Raw genomic sequence first — 20,601 nt, forward strand, 5'->3', positions numbered from 1 at the left:
TCATATAGTCTGTTGAATGAAATTGGAGACCATCTTACTTATTCAGCAGCCATCTGCCAGATACCTTCTGGAAGTGCTAATTTCCTTCTCCCATTGTAGATCTTCAGAAATATACTGTCTGTTGTTGTTATTCAGAAATATACTCCCTATGAAAATCCTACCAATCTGTCATAGGTAACATTCATTGTCTTTCATGACTGGAGGACAGTGGCAAAGCAATACACAGGAATTCAGTTCTGATCTTTGCAATGTTTCCATTTATGCCATCTGTTTGTAGAAATGTCTTGAGTTTTCTCACTAATCTTTTCCACATGCTGTTGATATATGAACGGAAAATGCAAATAAGCTTTTTTCTTATTTACAAAGAGAGAGGGGGAAACTCATTTCAAATAGCAGAGAAACTATCATAATGAATTGTTTAGTTCCCTTTTGCAAAGTCACATAGTTGTGGGTTATGGCAGGGACTCCAGAAGAGTAATTATTTGCGCAGGCTCTGTCGTGTCAACCTTTGCCCTTTGAAAAGATTACTGTTTCAAAGCAATTGCATTTTCAAAGATTGTAAATAATACTGTTTCAAAGTCAGCAAAGAATTTCTGGTCAAATCTATTAATCTTTAATTGGGTTCAATTGAATCTCCGGCATGGAATCTGTTTAAAACAAAAACATATTTGAGGTAAGCCTTAACTGACTACAATTTTCTTTTTTATAACAAGAAAAATATATTTGCAACCCTAACTTCAAATTGCATAATTGAAACCAAGCAATGAGAAATTCTTTCTCAATCCTTCAGTGATGCCTTGCTTTAAAAAAATCTAGAAAAAATTTAGACAAGAAAAATGCTATTTCAGTCACGTAGAAAACCTCAAAAGATGACTCTTCAGCAAGGAATGTTATCATTTCCTGCTTTGATTACCAAAGGTAACCCACAGCAAATCATCAAATATTTTTAAAGGCTCCTTGGTTTTATTTATTTATCAGATTTGTTTGCCACCCATCTTGCAAAAGCACTAGAGCAGATATGTCAAACACAAGGCACGGGGGCCGGATCCGGCCCGCGAAGTGGTTTCATGTGGCCCGCAAAGCCATCCTGGAAACAGTGAGGGAACGGCCCCCACTGCCTTGGCCCTGGCCCAGAGACCCTCCTTCTGCCAGAGACCCTCAGATCTGTCCCACTCCTGCCCAGGCCCCCATAGGCACCCTTGATGTGAACGATGTAGAGCTGGCCACGCCCACCCAGTAGGCCATACGTACTCTAGTCATGCCCACCCAGTAGGCCACGCCCACCCTGGCCATACCCACCTGGTCCCCTGAGGGCAACCACGATGCTGATAAGGCCCTCAATGAAATTGAGTTTGACACCCCTGCACTAGAGAATTTCTGGAAGCCTGGCACTCTGATAAATTGGCCCTCAATAGATACATAAACGTAAATAATATTTACATATTGTGCAAAAGAGATTATCAACAAGCCAAAAAGGGAACAAAAAAACCCAAAACACCTTCTCACCAGCAATCAACACCCAGATGAATACAGATTAACTCCAAGATTAACATCAGACCAACAATTAAGTAAACAATACCCTAATCAAGGAATTGCCAACAAGGCAACAGTAAGCAACCCAATCAAAGAGCCTCTAAAATCACCCCCAGCAACACTGATAGGGCAAGCCACTAAAATATAAACTGAGAGCAAACCCCATTCCTTACTAGCATGGTTTATATTACCTAGTTTGGGTAATGAAACATCTGCAAGAAAACAACCAAGTTCAGAGAGCACCAAGGACCCCTCATTTCAACCCTGAGCTACAGATACTCTCCTTTACTGACAACTATTTTAGTACATATAATGTGAAAGGTCTATATCATTCCTGTTCTCATATCCACCTGGTTCACAGAATTTTCCAGATTCCCACACATAATCTTTGCCTATATATAATCTTGATTTTCTGATACTTCTCTTATTTTCTTACTAAGAAAGAAAAAGGAATAGATGAAATAATGGTGGAGTTGCCACAAGATTTTTCTGCTTGGTAGTATTAGGTGAGTTTCTAGAAGGAATGCTACAAACTCAATCTAGAAATATTTTCAATTTTTTTCACTTGCACTCACTTTCAAGAAAGTAAGTTTCTAATTATGCCTTTAAACTTATTCTAAAAATTAAGGGACTCTATTTGGCATTTGTTGTTTGTACATACAACTATGATAACTATCCTACTGAGTACCAGCATGATGAAGAGAAGAATTGCAGTTTTACTTTCAGCTCTATGGCAACACATCTGGATTATATCCAACAAGATTTGTATCCATTCCCTTCAGATATGAATTCTATCAGCATGCTTGACTGCATGCATTGCAAGCATGAGGACAAGCATAGAACTAGTTTGACATTTTCAATCTACATGTAACTATTAATGCTGCTAGTATGAAGTTATTCCATACCACATTATTTTTGCTTTCTTTCTAAAGCTGGAAACATATTAGCCTCAATTGCTGATGTAAACACATTTTAACAGGCCATGTAGCCTCCTTTGACAGCAAGTTTAACTGCCCTGCGACATAAATCTGTTGGACTCCACTGGTTTCAAGACAAGAATATCCCTTTGTGGTAAAAGATTTAGCTTAAACAATTTTCCCTGAGAAAATACTTCTAACACAAAAGTGAACATGAAGAGGTAAATTGCTAAAGAGCAAGTTAAAGCTAAATAAATCTGATTGGGGTTTTTTGCTGTTTTAATTTACAGCTGGCCAATTTTAACATAATAAAGCATGTCAACTATACCACTCTGCTATATTTAATCAGAAAGAGCCAGATGTTTTATATCAGTCAAATAATTTTAAAATGCCTGGCATTCTAAATATGGTTAAAAATTCTTCACTGGGGAATCTTTTAAAAAGTGTTTTAAATATTTCTTTTTTCCCCTGGTTGATTGAAATAGTTCTTTTAAACACTTGTCATAATTACTCAGGAGGTAGGGAATAGGAAAACCTTATCCTTCACTATCTGGCATAGTTTCCTCAACCTGGATAAATCTGTCTTTGCTGGGGACCATGAATATATTTGATTATACTGTATTGTGTTTTGTAGAAATTATTGTCAGGCATTTATATGTAGTCACTATTATATCCTAGAACAGTGTCTATCAACCTTGGCAACTTGAAGATATGTGGATTTCAACTCCCAGAATTCCATAGCAAGCATGCTGGCTAGGGAATTTTGGGAGTTGAAGGTCACACATCTTCAAGCTGCAAGACTGTGAATTACTGTGCTAAAGTGTCCACTTACATATCTTCTGGGCAGGGACAGAAGAAAAATTGATCCCATCACAATTTTTAAATGAATCTATCAGTTTGATTCTGATAGATATATGAAAAACACCCAGCATGTAGATGCTTAACCAAACATACCAACAGTATTTTGCAATATCTAGTAATAGATGTGGAATGGGACAACTTACCACAGCCAACTCACCCTGGTGAACTCGCTGCAACCAACTTATCAAGGGTCAACTCGCTGCTGGACAGTTCAGTGTGGGATAACTCAAGAGAGGGACAAGTGAATTGCAGCAGGCTTTGTCTTGCTTTAGGTTTGAACCTTCTCAAGTTAGAATTCCTCAAGGTTGGGGAGAACCAAAGCGTAGAGTCCCAGTAGCCCGTCAGCCAAGGAGTGTGTTCCATCGACCAAGCCAAGTGCATCACGCCCGGGTAGTCTCTCCACAGATCCAGGTTGAGGGCATGGTGCATCTGCAAGAGGAGGCCCGCCACCACCACTTCTTCCTGGCATGCCTGCTTCAAGGGCCAGCTCCTCTGCTGACATTCAGGTAGCGATCCTCCACCTCTGGCCTCACCAAATGCAAAGGGCTGGAAGGGGAAGTGGTGAGCTAAGTTTAGTTAAGGTTTGCTTGCATGGAAAGGAAAAGGGAAGATTTGGAGCTGAGACAGAGAGAGGAGAGATGGGAAGCATTGACGAGAGAAAAAGCAGGTGCACTGGGGGAGATGAAAAAAGAAGCAATCTCAACCAAACAACATGTTCCTAACCATTTCTACTTGGGAGTCACCTTTGCCAACTTTTAAGCAAACTTATCTTTCATGCCAGAAGTAGGCATATTCTGTAGGAATACAGAAGTAGCCCCTCAAAAACTTGCCAGCTTATTCACCACCATTTTACTGTTTCTTAATTTTGTTTACATGGTGGAACTAAACAGATTGAAGTTGGATGCGTTGCTTGATTGGAAAAGCCTCAGTTTGGGTGATGTATTGCAGTTGAATGGTTGATTTCCATAAAAATTGAATTTAGGGGCTTACACAGGTTTATTCTATCTCTGGTGTTCTCTCTGTTTTTAAGACAAAAAGAATGGTTTTCAGGAGTTACAGATATGGCAGATACTCAGCCCAAAGGCTGCTTTATCCCCCTGGGGTATAGTGGGAGCAAATGGGCTGATCTGGTGAATCCCCAAGGAATCCTTCATTGACCCACCAGGAAAATGCCTCTGGACTGATTAGGAATTCTTTCTGGCTGAGGAAATAGCGCCAGAGAAATCTGAGACCCCTTTTAAAATGAAGCCAGAGAAGAACCCCGAGCCTACCACTTCTCCTTCCAGCCCTGCACATTTGGTCACTCTGGAGGCACAGGGCCAGTACTTAGATGTCAGCAGAGCAACTGGCCCCCACAGTGAGCACACCAGGAAGAAGCAGCTATGGCAACAGGCCTACTCTCACAGACGCATCACACCCTCAGCCTGGAACAGTGTAAGAACTATCTGGGTGTGTCGTACTTGCTCCACGGCCGACAAAGCACATGCCTTGGCTGACGGGCCACTGGGACTCTCTGGCCTGTCTCCAACTTCGAGGCTTTCTAACTTGAGAAGGTTCAAACCTAAAGTAAGACAAGACCTATGCAATTCACTTGTGCCTCTCTTAAGTTATCCCACATTAAATTGTCCCATGGCAGGTTGTTCCATGGTGAGTTGACAGTGGCGAGTCAGCCATGGGAGTCAGCCATGGTGAATTGTCCTTTATCTTAATGGATAATGGTAGAAAAAATAGCTTACAAAGTTTATAGACACTGGGAAAATTGCCTAGAAAAATAAGTATACTTATAGGAAGATCACATAAATATGTGAATAAATATGGATAACTTTTCTATCAAATATCAGAATTTAACATTCAGTTGTAAGATGAGCTATGAAATGCAAACTAAACTGGCAGAACCATCCAGGTTCAACTCCTTGAGCAGGATGTTGGACTAGAAGACAAGATCCCTTCCAGCTCTGCTATTCTGTTATTCTGTTATCTCTGAGCCACTGAGAGAAATAATCTGTTATCATCATTAAAAAAGTGTGGGCTTTCTGCCATCCATATGAATGGTTCCTTAATTTCCACTGAATTTAATGGGATTTCTTTCTAAATGCATATTTAGCATTGTGCATATAATTGTGTGTTATTAACCATTAATACTAATAGTTAAAACTGTTGCTAAAACCCAGTGTTTACCTTCTACTGGTATAATTTCATATTTATCCCATAAGCAAATTTGTATAAATTATTTCAATGATTTAAGTGTGTAATTATTATTGACTACTGCATATGACCAAATCCATGTATATCAATCAAATCAGTCTGTATGTTTGTTTTTAAATAAATTTTCATAGAGGGTTGTGTTCTAATTTTCAGTTATGCACATGTCACAGAAAATATTTTTATAGTGTAATGCAAATTTGCTAGTGCATAAATTTTTCCAGATGTATTTATATCCTTACATATTTCTGGTCAATTGCTTCATGGGTATTTTCAAAGGACAGCAGCTATGTTGCTTTTAAAACAAACATTGCAACATTTTCTCAATTCATTGCAAAATAATTTGTATTGGCTTATAGTGTCACTTGTCAGGGAGAAACTACTCATTCCTGTACTTTTAGAGAACCATAAAAGATAACAAACAATTATCTTTTATTTACTGTGAGAAGTAGGGCAGTTACTTTTATCATTCACATTTATCATTCAGCAGGGGGGAAAAATTTAGTAGAACAGCTCCACAGTTCATTTTAGGACATCTTAAAAAGACATGCAAAACAAAAAGAAAGAAAAATCCTCTGTGAACAAGAAAATAGGAGATTTCTTCAAAAATATAATGATGTCTTTATTAGAAAACAGGGCTGGACACCTACTTTGCTTCCAGGATCTGTAGAAGACGTTGTCAAATGAAGGACAATATCTGTATGCACAAGAAAACATGTGATGTGGAAGGGTGAGATCTTCTTCATAGAATCATGGCAAAGAGGGCTAATTAAAGTTGAAATTATGCAGAGTTTTAAGGCTTTTTCTGCTTGGAAGAGGACAGAATCTTCTTCATGCTAATAGAGAAAGAACTGTAGATCTGTGCAGTGGATACAAAGAAACATAAATGATCTGGGAACCGGATTTCTGGATAGGATAGTTGAAAGTCATTCTTTCTTTACAGTTCCTATTGCTGTTATCAAGACTGGAACAGCAGCCTTTACTCCAACAAGATAATGGCTGGACCGTAAAGAGAAAAAAAAATGTATGGATGTACTGAGCCTTATTTCTAGTGTTGATTGCCACAATCTAGTCCCTGAACTGTGATCACTCCAGTAGGGTATTACCATTAAAAACCATTTAAATCCAGATTCCAACGTCATGACGAGAACATGATTTTTCATCTCCATTTTTAAAAACTTCTACAATAGTTCTCAATAATTTGCAGGTGGTTTATGTTTTATCTTTAATTAGAAATGAATTAGAAAGCAGTTAATATGTATAAAAGCTGCAGTACAGACACAGTATTCAGAGATGATGTCATAATATTATTTAGCTTCTTAATCTATTAATGGAACAAATTTGTCTAGTCTAGGTTTTTGTGAGAGTTTCTCTGTAATTAATATCGACTTAGACTAATGCCCAAGAAGAATCTCTCTAAGAAAAGTTTGCTGGGAGAAGGCTGCTTGTTTTGTTTTCATTATTATTTACTTTGGCTAAACTGAGTACCTTGTGCCATAATCACTTAAAAATAAGTGCTCTGATTTCATGTCACTTTGGATATGTGACGAATCTAACACAGCTTGCCATCATTTTGCCTATCACTCTGTAGCTTCATGATGGTTTCAGTATCACATTGGTTAGCAAAAAGAGATCACTCTTTGCCAAGTTTTTTTAAGTATGGAAGCCTTTGGGCAGTGTTGGGCTTCAGGGTTTAGTGATTGTGGTCTAGACAGATTTCCTGATGTTTTGCCAGCAACTGTGTCTGCATCCTCAGGGGTAAAATAGGATGCCAGCCACAGCTGCCAGCAAATATCAGAAAATCTGTTATCTAGACCACAGTCACTAAATCCTGAAGCCCAGCTGTGCCCAACAGATACTAGCTATCAAAGATTACACCATGGAGATACTGTTTGCTACTTAGGAGCCCAGGGAAGCCATGATATCTGCATAGTTACATGTTCATTCCACATCCCACTAAATATGCATAGAATGTGGGAAACAAATAGGAAATCATAACTCAAGAGAAGATATGTGGGAATAGAGTATGATGGCCCCAGGGAAGCAAATAAAGAAAGTCATTATGCTGTCACAATGAATTTCCACCCATTTGCACCCAGGTTGTAATCACACAAATACAAAAAGGGCAGAACTTGCTCATCAATGGCTTGATGCTGCTTCTATCCTTTTGATGAAAGCCTTCAATTTTGCAGACATCTCTGATCACAGAACTTCCTACCTTACCTACAAATTCACAGAACAAGAATAGAATAGAATAGAATAGAATAGAATAGAATAGAATAGAATAGAATAGAATAGAATAGAATGGAATGGAATGGAATGGAATGGAATGGAATGGAATGGAATGGAATGGAATGGAATGGAATGGAATGAATTGAATTGAATTGAATTGAATTGGAAGGGACCTTGGAGGTCTTCTACTCCAATCACCCGTTCAAGCAGGAAACCTTATACCATTTCATGCAAGTGGCTGTGCAGTCTTTTCTTAAAAACCTCCAGTGATGAAGCACCCACAACTTCTGAAGGCAAGCTCTTCTACTGGTTAATTGTTCTTACTGTTAGGCAGTTTCTCCTTAATTCCAGGTTGCTTCTCTCCTTGATTAGTTTCCATCCATTGTTTCTTGTCCTGTTCTCTGGTGTTTTGGAATACTGGATGATATTTCCTTTACTCCCTATCATGCATGTACACTCCTCTGAAATAGAAATATCACTTGCCAATAAGTCCATTATGAAAATGCAACAGAAAGGGTGAATTATAAAAAAAGATCACAAAGACCCAGAGAATGCCTTGTTGGACACAAACCTCCCTAGAGTGTTAACTGATGGGGAGGACCTTGCTTCCAATGTACAAATGGGTACATACGTACAACCTGAAAAATTGCAAATAGAGTCTGGGACAAAAAGACTCCTGCCTGAAACAGCAGAAAATACCTGCCAAAATTCTCAGCTACTGGTAGTTCAAAGATTATATTATATCTCAATATAAAAGTTTATTATTGTATATTTAATTCGTTAGTTAAAACTAAAGATGTTTGTAAAACATCATCCAGAAGAGTTTTACCATCATATAATGATGAAGGGAACAATCCGGTGCTTATAAATGTTTAGTTCACATTCCAATGCTTATAAGGGATTTAACTTTATTGCTTTACTTTTGCAGGCAATCAGTTGCATGATAGTCAAATCCATTCTTACTTTCCTTATATTCCTTTTTTTAACTTGCTTAGGATCTGGACCACATACAGTTACATCTGGAAGAAGTGAGGTTCTTTGATTTATTCAGTTACAATGAAGAAGTGAGGGCTTGGCAATGTTTCATGTGTAACAATCCTGAAAAGGCAACAGGTAAGAGACTTTTCTTCAGAAGAACCGAGTGATACAAATAATACAGATTCAGAATCTAATAAATGGTGTTCTGCATAAAATATCTGAATTATGCAATCATGTTATTAACTCTGAGAACCTGCTTGGCATAGAAATTAAGGTTTACCTTTCTCTTGCTTGGAAAATTTGGCTGTAACGTTACCTAAACAAAGTTAGGTCATTATCATGAGGACCCAGATTGTTGGGGGCAATTAAGCTGACTTTGTAATAAAGCCGCTTGGGGTGTGTGTGAAAGCCCTAATAAGCAGGCATATACATAGAATGAAGGCTACTGCTAAGCTTGTAAGCCGCCCTGAGTTTTCGGAGAAGGGCGGGATATAAATGGAATTAAAATAAAAAAAATAAAATAAAATCATCATCAGAAAAAAAGGAAGAACAAGAGCAAATTAAGGTAAAAATGACATCTAAAATCAAATATTTTTGCACAGTCTCTTAATATTCTGCCAGTTCACTTTTGAGGTTGCACTTTTACCTGTGATTTCAATAGTGAAGTGTGGCCATTCCCATAGGACAGAATTCAATTATTGATGAGTTTTGTTATTTTAAAGCTCAAGAAATCGTAGGTTATTTAGTTGAGTAAATGAAACATATAAATTAGGATGTTTCAGCATTGCTGACTGAATAGAATTAGAGATGGTTGGTTATTTGGTATTCTATCCAATTCACTTCTCTTCACTTTTCTTAATGACAGAAGACCTTCTATAAGCAGAATCAGAGAGGTCAGCTGTCTTTCTTATCCTCCCATAGCCTTTTCAACACATTCAAAACCACATTCAGAAGGTTTCTCAAGAATAAATTAGAATGGAGAATATTATTACAGTAAATAGAGAGAGGTTCTGTCATAGTATTCAATACACAATATAATAGAATTGTGTATTGAATATTAACATGAGATTTCAGGATTGAAATAGTGTGAGATATAATGAGCACATCCAAACATCAAATCTAAAATTTGAGATTCCATATTTGACAAATTTAATGGCTGAGGCAATTCCACCATGCTGGAGAAAATGCAATAAATGCCCATGGTACTGTCCTTTAAATAAACAGGTAAAATGTATTTATTTTAACATTCTTGATGCTGTTACTTTACTTTTTTTAACATTGATAGTTGCTTTAGCATATTGTTTACATAAACTTCATAAGATTTTGCAGAGCAAAGCAGGAATAATTCTTTTTGTTCTGTAGGCTTTTTAAGCTATTGGTAGATGATGGGCTCTATTTCCTTGTCAATTTCTTTTTCTTCTGAATAGACCTCAGCAGAATGGAATTGTACTAATTATTCTTTGGGGCCAATATGTTTGTGCTGGAAACATTTCACTGTTTTGGACAGATGGAGTTATGAGAAGTAAAACAGATGCCAGTTAAAATGACTTGCCATCTGAAGATGTGAAACCACTGAAATTATTCAGCAGGATAGAAACAACTGGCTGTTAAGGAGTTTGGATAACTTTATAATGCTGACTGTTGACTATTATGCAGAGATGAAAAACCTTTTTTAAAAATCCACTAACATCATACAGCTTTGAATCCATGAAGTGCTTTTTATTGCATTTCAACTGGCTCATTTTTGCTTCAGAATTAATTCTATGACATTTTCAAAGGCAAATGTATTCACTTTCCTCAGTAGCACATCTGTTCAAGGATATGATCTAGACTGAATTATTATTTGGTTAAAGTGTTGTTTTTTTGCAATGGCTAAGCAAAGTGAATTAAAACTGAAATCATAACCACACCAACCAGAAGAATACGTTATTGGTATTAATAAGATGTATTTAAAGTAAAAGTAGTGATGTTATTTTATTCTGGAACTTCCTTATATAATACAAGTTCAGACATTTTAATATTATGGTATATCTTGATCCTAATACCCTTTCTCCAAGATCCATACTAAAAGCTCCTAGGAGTTTGCACAATCAACTTACCTTTCAGTCTGTTTCCTCTATTTCTCTTCCCTCTTCCCTACAATTCTACATGGTATATCCCAATTCTAAATTTATGTATGCTTCCAGATTTTGTTTTTATTCCTTTATATTTTATTCTGCTGCTGTTATTTTACCCAGAGTAGACGTAATAGCTAAAAATACATATAGAGAGAGCAGTGGAAGGCTTGTATTTATTGGTCCTACATGCTTAATTAAGTTCTGCCTCATTGATCAGTGAAAAGCTTGTTCACATAACTATCTGCAATATTCATAGCAAGGACCAATTTTATTTATGTTCCTTTATGTTTCTCTGCATTACAAATTTAGATTTCCATTGAACCACACTGGCATTTTTGAAATGTTCTATAGCTCATCGCTTTTGGCAGCCCATGGAAGCAACTTCTTATGCTTTGTACATGCTCATAGGGAATATTAACTATAAGGGCTTTGGTGCTCTCTCACCTTGAGGTTTTCTTGTAGACATTTCATAACCAAACTCAGTAATATCAACAATGCTAGAAGGGAGTGTGTTTGGAATCAAGGAACTTCCAAAAATACTTCCACCAACAGTGACAGGGCAAACCCCACTCCCTTTTAGCACTGATGATGTTATCTAGTTTGGTAACTGAAACATCTGCAAGAAAACCATCAAAATCAGAGAGCACCAAAGACCCCACAGTTTAATCCTGAGCTACAAATATTCTCTTCTGTTGGTAATTGATCAACTGCTTATCTGTCACTGTGGTTCTTTAAATGTAATCAGAAAATCATCCCTGTGCAGGTAATTATTCTTGGGATATTTTTGTTTCGTGAGTGTATGCCCATAAAAAGGTGATTTCCCCTATCTTTCCCAACATTATTCAGCCCTAGATAGTCTGATGGGATTATGAAGGTACAGGAATGCCCACGTGGAGGCAAGCACAAATGAATGGAGAAGGATGGTCACTGATAAGCAACATATTCTTTTTCTGCAGTTTAAATATCTTAATATATTGATTATATATAAAAGTCTGAATATTGTTTTTGCAGATCTGGATTCTCAATAAGTTACTAGAATCTCAACATCATGAATTTCCCAAAGGGCATGTGTTGGCTGCTTTTGGTAGTCCTTAGGAACAAAGTTCAGCTAAAAAGGCATTTAAGAGATCTGAATGTATAGTTTTATCAATTCCTGTCTCTCTCTGTTATTTAAAAGTAACCAAAGAGAGATAGAGAGAATACCAAACACTCTAATGTAGAACATACTGAATCAAATGTTTGACATAAAAAAACAGACCATATCAGGGGCTTTCTTTGCTCATTTCCTGCTGTCATAGCCAAAATAAAATAGATTAATTTTCTAAATAGTCATCTGCCATATAGAGAGCATATTATTTTTCAGACCACTACAATCCTCACTCTTAAAATATATTTTAGAGACCATGTATGTTTGTCAGCGTGGCTCTTTCTTTATATGTTGCACTATAGCTCCCATTATTCTTAGCCAGGACATCTGGAAGGGCCTGATAGGACTTTGATCTTCAGCTAATAGTTTATTATTCAACTTACACCACCAGCATATCTTTTATTTGTTTATACGATATAGCTCATTCTCATGAGTACAAAAATGCCATGTAATATCTGTTTAAAAATAGCTTATCTATTTAGTTATGTATCTTTTGCTATGGACATTAGAGCAGGGATGGGGAGGAGAGAACGTGAGATTCCATTTTTTGGTGACAGTTTCTTTTGATATCTATTTAAAGAAAGCTTTTTTAAAACACACACACACACACCACTAGAATCTGACATCCTATTTCATCAGTTTAATTGTGAGATACCTTGAAAACAGAATTTGGACATACACGAATGCCATTTACACGTACAATTTCATTCATACCATATAGAATCATTCATACCATACTTACTCATTTATGCACTATATACACATTCCATTCATATTCCTTTCACATCCTTCTCCTCAATGAGAAAAAACAGATTTCCCACTGTTTATAAGAATTAACTAGATGATGGTATTCTCTGATTTTCCTCCCATTCCTACATTTTCCATCATCCCTATAACCACTTAAAAAATTAATTAGGGCTTTCTAATGAACACTATGAAAAGACTCTATGGTTGATCATGGAATATTCTTAGAGGTCATGCTAATGTAATTTATGTCTGAAGCTTGCAACAATTTACATTTCAGCATTTTCTTTACTTAAACCTATAAACCTATAAACCTGTAAACCACCCTGAGTCCTACGGGAATAGGGCGGCATACAAATTCAATAAAATAGATAGATAGATAGATAGATAGATAGATAGATAGATAGATAGATAGATAGATAGATAGATAGATAGATAAATGGTGGTACTAATGAAGGAGAATATATGTAGCTCATGGTTGAAATAAGGGGTCCTTCGTGTTGTTTTCTTGCAGACATTTCATTACCCAAACTAGGTAACATCATCACTGTTAGACTAGCAATGATGTTGCCTAGTTTGGGTAATGAAACATCTACAAGAAAGCAACCAAGCTCAGGGACCACCAAGGATCCCTCAATATATAATGGCTTAGTAAACATACTGTAAATAGGTAAAAAAAAATAGTGACCTAAATTAATTATATACTTCAATCCAAAGTTGGGTTAGGGGGCAACAGGAGAGACCTCAAAAAAAGTCTAAGCAGGTTTCGACCAAGAGGGGAATCCACCAGAAACATCAAGGTCATGCATTAGATTGAGAAGTGAAACAGGTCATCCTGGATGAAGGCCATGGCAAAGTGCTTCCCTATTTTTGCTAACAACCCTACATGGATACGTTTGGGTAGTAAGCAAGAGCCAAGGCTTATTCAAAGAAAATTTTACTATTTTTTTTACTATAAAATATGGTTTCCAGGACTACAATAAGCTTTGAACAGTGGGCTGCCCACCCATGATTTATCATATTTTAAACACCACTTTTTCTTAAATCCCTTCACAGGTAATCTTATCATTAGAAGAGAATATACTGTATGTAGCTCAGTGTTGAACTGTAGAATCTTTAGTGCTCTCTAAGTTAGTCAGGTAAGGAAACATCAGCAAATAAATCACCATGCTCAGAGAGCACCAAGGATTCCACAATCTCATCATGCAAAATGCTTTAATTTGCAGTAAGTTCAAATCAAGCACATGCAATGATGTGACAGCACTGATTAATTTCAAGAAGCAAGGAAAGTTGGACGGAGTTAGTGTTTGGATGGAAGACCATACAGAAATGTTATGGCTATAACATGCTGTGGGGAATACTAATAATAAAAAAACACCAGAAGGCAACAAAAGGAAGCTCTTTTTATATTGTTGCCAAGAAAACTACATGGACATAGCTACAGTACAAGAGCCAGGATGAAGTTAAAGGAGATTTTATCTTTATCTTACAATTAGGCCTGAATAAAGGAATGATGGGTCCAAGAGAGCAGAGTCAACAATTGCTATAATAACTGCAGAACATATTTGCTAGGATAATGGATTTCTTTTCTATCTTTCATCCATTTATTGTGTAGACAGCAATGCATGAGTCACGATAGAGTTTCCTGCAAGTCTATTTTCTGAAATAGCCTTATGGTTATATCTGTCATGGGATCAAAGCACAGGCAGCCAAGAACTGATATTGCTTTCATTAATGCTAGTTCCACCTTCCAATAAATCCACTGATGCTATTCTATCTAATTTACAAAAGTTTAAAGGGAAAGAATTGGTTCAGTGAAATTGTGAAGCTGGAGGCTTTATGGGAATGGTGTCAAGAATTACAGAGTTGATTAAAAAATGTTTCAGGACATTCTGTTTCCTTGATCATTTCTTTAGGCACCTTTTGAGATGCTGGGCTCCTTGCTTAATGTCTCCTGCATTTTTGGAGAAGATAGAAAAGGTATTTTAAGCTGGTCAGAAAGATATTCCCCATTCTCTATAATTTTCTTCCTGTACAAATTAGGGCTATCAGATCTCAACTAAAAGAATTAAAATTCTCAACAACTCTGATCATCTGGACTTTGTTTTAGTAGGTCTGATAAACCTATTACAAATACAATGGTTCTTGCAGCTCATAATAATATCTGGGAATCAATCCTATAAGAGAATCTCACTTCTACTCTATCCATTTAAAAGTATAAATACTTTGTAAAAGTTCTGAATGTTTCAATATCGCTAGCAATTTGTGTCATATTTTTTTAAACACTAGCTTGGAAAATGTTATACACATTTTAAATTTATTGTTATTAAATAATTCCAGGTTGGCCTAGAGTAATCGCTAAAACTAGAAGATAATGCATTATATTCTGTCTGTTGTTTCAGATCTGTGTTTGTAGAGAGCAAGTCAACTTTAGGCCAAATTTATACCCATTTGTGTGTATGTAGTTAAAACCAATTTTGTTGGCCTTTAAGCCAGATTTCTCCACGATTGCTGAGTTTAAAAGACACCATTATATTATTGTGGAGACTTTAGGCTGGTGTGACTGATCAGGACACCTTCTAAGATTACAGATGTAATTTCTGAAAGCTTTTCATAATTTTAAAAATCCTTGCAAATAGAAATGTTGAAGAGCTGGAAATTTCTTTCCTCGTATGCTTGTTTCAGTTTGTATAGATTTTAGTTGAAGAACATTTAAAATTTCTCAAATGTGCATTCATTTGCAGTCTGAAATAGTATAGTACATTCTGCCATGTCAGCTTTTCCTCACAAGATTCTTAATTTTCTGTGCTTTATATATCCAAATCTTGATGAATGAAGGACCTTTGGCAAGGGTGTGGTACATGAAAAGTCACTGTATTTATCTCAGTTTTTGTTGACATTTCTGATATTGCACAAGGATTCCCCCAAAAGTAATATATGAGGGGAAATGTTTACTGTCAAGTTAGACAAATATTTAAACATTTACTCTCTTTAATCCTTTCCACATAAACATGAGTTTAGGGAACATTATATATATATAAAGGCACCAAGCACTTTGAAAACCAATTGAAGTGATGATAAAGCAAAAGTAAATCTGGACCTCTTCGGGACTTGTTGTAGAGCAGGGATCCTCAACCTTGGCAACTTTAAGATTTGTGGACTTGGTCATGTCATTTTTTTTAATGCCGTTGAAGTTTCAAATGGTTACCAAGTGAACTGGACCACCTGTACATTTTCCTAAATAATGGCTACTAAAAGGGCCACTACAGTGAGAATTCCAGTTCATAAGTGTGGTTAATTCTTCCTTTCTGCTCAAGGATATCCAAGAAGAGAAAGGAATTTTTAAAAGATCAATATGGCAACTGTGACTGAAGAGTTGATGCCCCACTCCTTTCTTATGGGCATCTTGGAAATGGGGCATCAATTGCACAATTACAATCACATATTGACTTTTTTGATCACATACAGCTTGTGGACACCCTTGCTTTTTGTTACAGTTTCAATTAAAATATCCTGTAAATTGTAATTGGCCTAGAAGGAAATCTTCCACTGGCATGAAATAAATGTAACCAGAAATTATTCCAGGGTTGGGAACACAGTAATTATAGGCATTAAACTGGCTACAGCACTGGTAGATGGAATCTCCAAAATTAAATTTTAAAAAACGAAAGAATTGGCCAAATCTTATGACAGAACATGCCCATGTCATCTCCAAGGTCAGATGTTGGCACTTGTAAAGACTGCTGCTCCAGAATCTACATTAAATGAAGACTTCTTCTTCCTTGAGCAAACAATGGGTGGGAAGCCTGGCTGTTCTTGATCCAGCTAAGCCTTGGTGGACCTGGATGGAGGCCATCAGAACATCCCTGTACTCTAAACTAGATCAGGAAGTTGAAAAACATCCCAAAGCAAGCATTGACAACAGCACTTCTGGATGTAACCTGGCCAGCCTTCTCTGTACTTAGAAGCTAAACATAATTAAATCTGTTTATTATTTGGATTAAGACACTACTAGGAAATCTTAGAACTATCTGTTAGGCTGGGAAATTTTTAAAAAAATCCTAGCAAACTATTGGAAGTAGTAAAGTACTACTATATTTGTGCCAAGTACAATTTTCATTTGCCAAGAAAATTACAGGATGATGTTCCAGAATGAAGTGATTTTTTTGTTTATCTGATATTACAGATTCTAAATGTAATTGCAATTTGATAAGGATATGTCTAATAGATATAACTATGCACTTATTTGACATTACTGTATGTAATTTTCCAAGTGACAAAAATTGCCCTGGCCACCAAATAAATAATAAATTCTGACATAGTTAAAATGTCTTGATGCCTTGTTAGGGCTCACTGTCATGACAATTCAGAATGAGTGACATTGTTAAGTTGGTTTGTTTTTACATATTGTGTTTAAGGTATGTGACTTTGGTTTGCATAATCAGAAGCTTATGCATCCCTATCAGCAATATATTACTTTGTTAAATGAACATATCTGGACATCGTTTTTGCTTTTATCTGTGTAATAACATGTAGTGCCAGTAACTTTAATATTCAGACAGGAAGATTATAGCTTACAGCTCTGAACTAAAGGCTTCACCTGGTGTCTGAAACCCTATAAAAAAGACTGTTTTCATTTAAGAAATGAAGTTCCCCAACAGAGAGGTTACAAGGTTACTGTACAAAACCCTACATGTTTAGACAGCTTAATTGCAAAGAAAATAAGAATTCCTTCAAAAAGAAATATTTAGAATACTAGTACCTTTTGACCTTTAAACTTTCTACTTTAATTAATCCCACATATTTTCTGGCATCGCATCTAACTTTTGAAGACAGCATCACTACCCATCCTTGCATTTATCTAACTATGCACCCTGAAATTTAAAAAAAAATAGAACTCTGGGGCTTCCTCAGTTCTTTGTGACATACTAACATTCTCAGAAAAATAGTATTACCCAAGAAAATGCACTTGGACCTCATTACAATCAATCTCTTTTCAAAGCTCTCACTAAATTCAATAGTATGTCCTGCTGCAAAACCTTCCTCTCTATCTGTTCCTGCACAAGATTGGCTGGAAACAATCAGTGTTTGCCAAAGTAAAGAAAATAAAAGTAGGAATTTTACCCATTTCTTAGAATTATTTCCTTTAAATATAAAAACTCAGAAATACTAGAGTAAATTAAGCAAATGTACATATCTACATGTCCAAACCAATTCCCGGTATTTCTTCTCTATTCCCTTATTGAGAGATGAATGGCAATCAGTAAATGTAAACAGAAGAGGAATTTATTACAGCTTATGTCCAGAGTTGTCATAAACTTTATAAAAAAATGATGAAAACATACTCCTGACTTGACTTTTTTCTTTTTCTTTTTTTTAAAGAACAATTTCTTTGTGATTATTGTTATTATTATTAAGGGGAAATTGAGTCTGGATTACAAAGATGCCTTTGTGGGGGGAAACAACGTATTTCTGAAATAGGACATTCAGTAATATTTTTAAACATCCACAGTTGTGAATCAAGATGGCCAGCCACTGATTGAAGGCAAGTTGAAAGAAAAGCAAATTCGATGGAAATTCATTAAACGATGGAAGACTCGCTATTTTACACTTGCTGGCAATCAACTTCTCTTTCACAAGGGAAAATCTGTAAGTTGAACAGGGAAAAAATGCTTTTTAAAAATTTCCTGCACTTTCCAACTCTGAAAAATTGTGATGATTTTTAGCATGAACTACAAATTTAAGATATAAGCATGAACTACAAATTTGTAGCATGAACTACAAATTTAAGATATAAGAATATTCCGAAGTGAAATCCACCCACCCATCAGTATTGTTTTACAGCTATGCATAGAATTGGCCCTTAAAAATTTACACTGCTTTGTTTTACAGAACCATTTTTTAAAAGAGTAAGGATAATCTGGGTTACCAGTCTTAGCAGTAGCTCTGCCATGCACGGTAAGGGCAAAACTCTTCCGTTTTGGCACATTTAGGGCAAAATACTATGAGCAACCCAATCTTAAGCCAAGTGTACAGTGCTCATTTTTTTCTAGCCAAGATAGATTTTTAAGAGTTTAGCTTGCAAGTCGCTTGCCAGTTAGAAGGTATATGTAGCGTACTGACATATATTCAGCTGGTACTACCTAATCAAAAAGATGAATTTGAGTTTAGAATATTAAGGCCATAAAAATTACCTTGTTCCCAAATGTGTGTATTAACATCTTCTGGATCTGTACTATGTATTATAGTTAATTTATTTATAAATTATAAAATATACCATTTTAACAGTTGCTTCTATGGTTTCCGATTCAGGTAACATAAAGAGACTTCATTAATCTGCTTTTTCATGTATTATGATTCTATTGGGGTTTAAAAGTGTGGTTTCAGAAAAAGCAGCTTTGTCTTTTAAACTTTAAGACACTCTTTGGTCTTATATTTTAGTTTTGGATCAAATGTTTTGCCTTTCAGCCTCTCTTGTTCAGTTTTTCTATACATTTGAGAGACAGGGACACGTCCACTGTGGCAATCATTTTGTGAATGTGTGCACTCGGCAGCAGCCATTTTTGTAATGGCATCCATACATTTAATTTAAAAAAGAGTCAATAGTCCTCAATGGACAGAGCTCTGCACTATGATGCTATATGCAGAAGCTACTTCCTCTAATATATTGGCTTCTGCAGAATGAACAGTAGCTATATTCCTAAGTAGCCTCTCTCATAAAACTTGGATTATCATTTGCTCTCACCATCTGTAAAGCAGCTGCTTAAGCATGTGACAGTGCATGTTTTTAAGGGCATGCCTAGCTTTGCCCTCTATTTTGGGAGCTCCATTGGCTGCCAGTTAGGATCTGGTTGCAATTTAATGTGCCTTAGTTACATTTTAGGCCCTACATGGCATAAAGTCTGGACATCTCCAATATCACTGATACTGGGCAGAATCTGCCCATCCAGTTAGATCAGGAAGGCAAAATAGAGTCTTACCACTGAAAAAATATCATCTTCATTGACCCTGATGCTGAGTCTTCTTGGTGATGGGTTCCCTATTCTGGAATAGAAATCCCAAGATAGAAGAATTGCTCCAAATTTTTAAAGAGCCTTGAAGACCTGACTTTTTTTACAGGTTTTTAGGTGGAAGGAAAGGTTGAACTAACTCCTGGACCATTGGTGTGATGGAATAGGAACAGTTGACATTTCATTGACTTATATTACTTAACCTGATTGGTGTGTACACTATTGTAAGTTGCTGGGAGTCTTCTGAATGAATTGGCATAAAAGACTGAGGGAAATGAGCTACAGCTAGAGGATGGCAAGTGAGGAAAGAGATATCCCACTAGTAGTTTAACTTTAATCTTCTATGGCTGTATTGGGAAAAGAAGAGTAGGCAAGGGTCAGAGAAGCAGATGACCTGTGGTGGTGGCTGGAGAAGGAGGCCAACAGTAGGTACAGAAATCAGAGTGGGTGACTTCTGTATATTTTGTCTAAATTGGAACATGGAACACTGCCAGTTGTGTTCCCACCCTCCCTCCCTCTCTCTTCTCCTTCTTTTGTTTTATACAACCACTGGCTAAAGGAAGAGATGTTACCAGTGTAATGAAATCTTGTCAGTGATGCTCTAGTGAAAAAGCTAATGAGACACCAGGCACATCTAAAAGACATGGGTGATGTCTCTGTTTTCTCTGAAATTGCAGCTTTTGACACAGCTAATGTGTTTGTGCACTAGCAAACATGACTGACAAGGAGAGTTGGCTGGATTAGTGTATGAACTATTGGTAAAATAGCAGGAGCAGCCATAGAGGAAGAAGAACTAGCATGCCCATCTTACATAAAATTCATTGTGTGGAGCACTAAGGCATTGGTAAATTAACAAAGGA

General features: G+C 36.5%; 1 protein-coding gene across 1 annotated transcript in view; it reads left to right on the forward strand.

Annotated features, from left to right (window-relative positions):
- VEPH1 (ventricular zone expressed PH domain containing 1) overlaps window positions 1–20,601 on the forward strand; it is a gene marked incomplete at its 5' end in the record, with an annotated part of 120,327 nt that overhangs the window by 96,654 nt on the left and 3,072 nt on the right. The window contains 2 exons of the mRNA XM_081328516.1: window positions 8,741–8,858; window positions 18,244–18,380. Coding sequence (XP_081184642.1) covers window positions 8,741–8,858; window positions 18,244–18,380 — 255 coding nt within the window. The remainder of the gene's footprint in view (window positions 1–8,740; window positions 8,859–18,243; window positions 18,381–20,601) is intronic.

This window comes from Vipera berus (genome assembly GCF_964194415.1).
Source record: "Vipera berus genome assembly, chromosome: 5".
NCBI lineage: Eukaryota > Metazoa > Chordata > Lepidosauria > Squamata > Viperidae > Vipera > Vipera berus.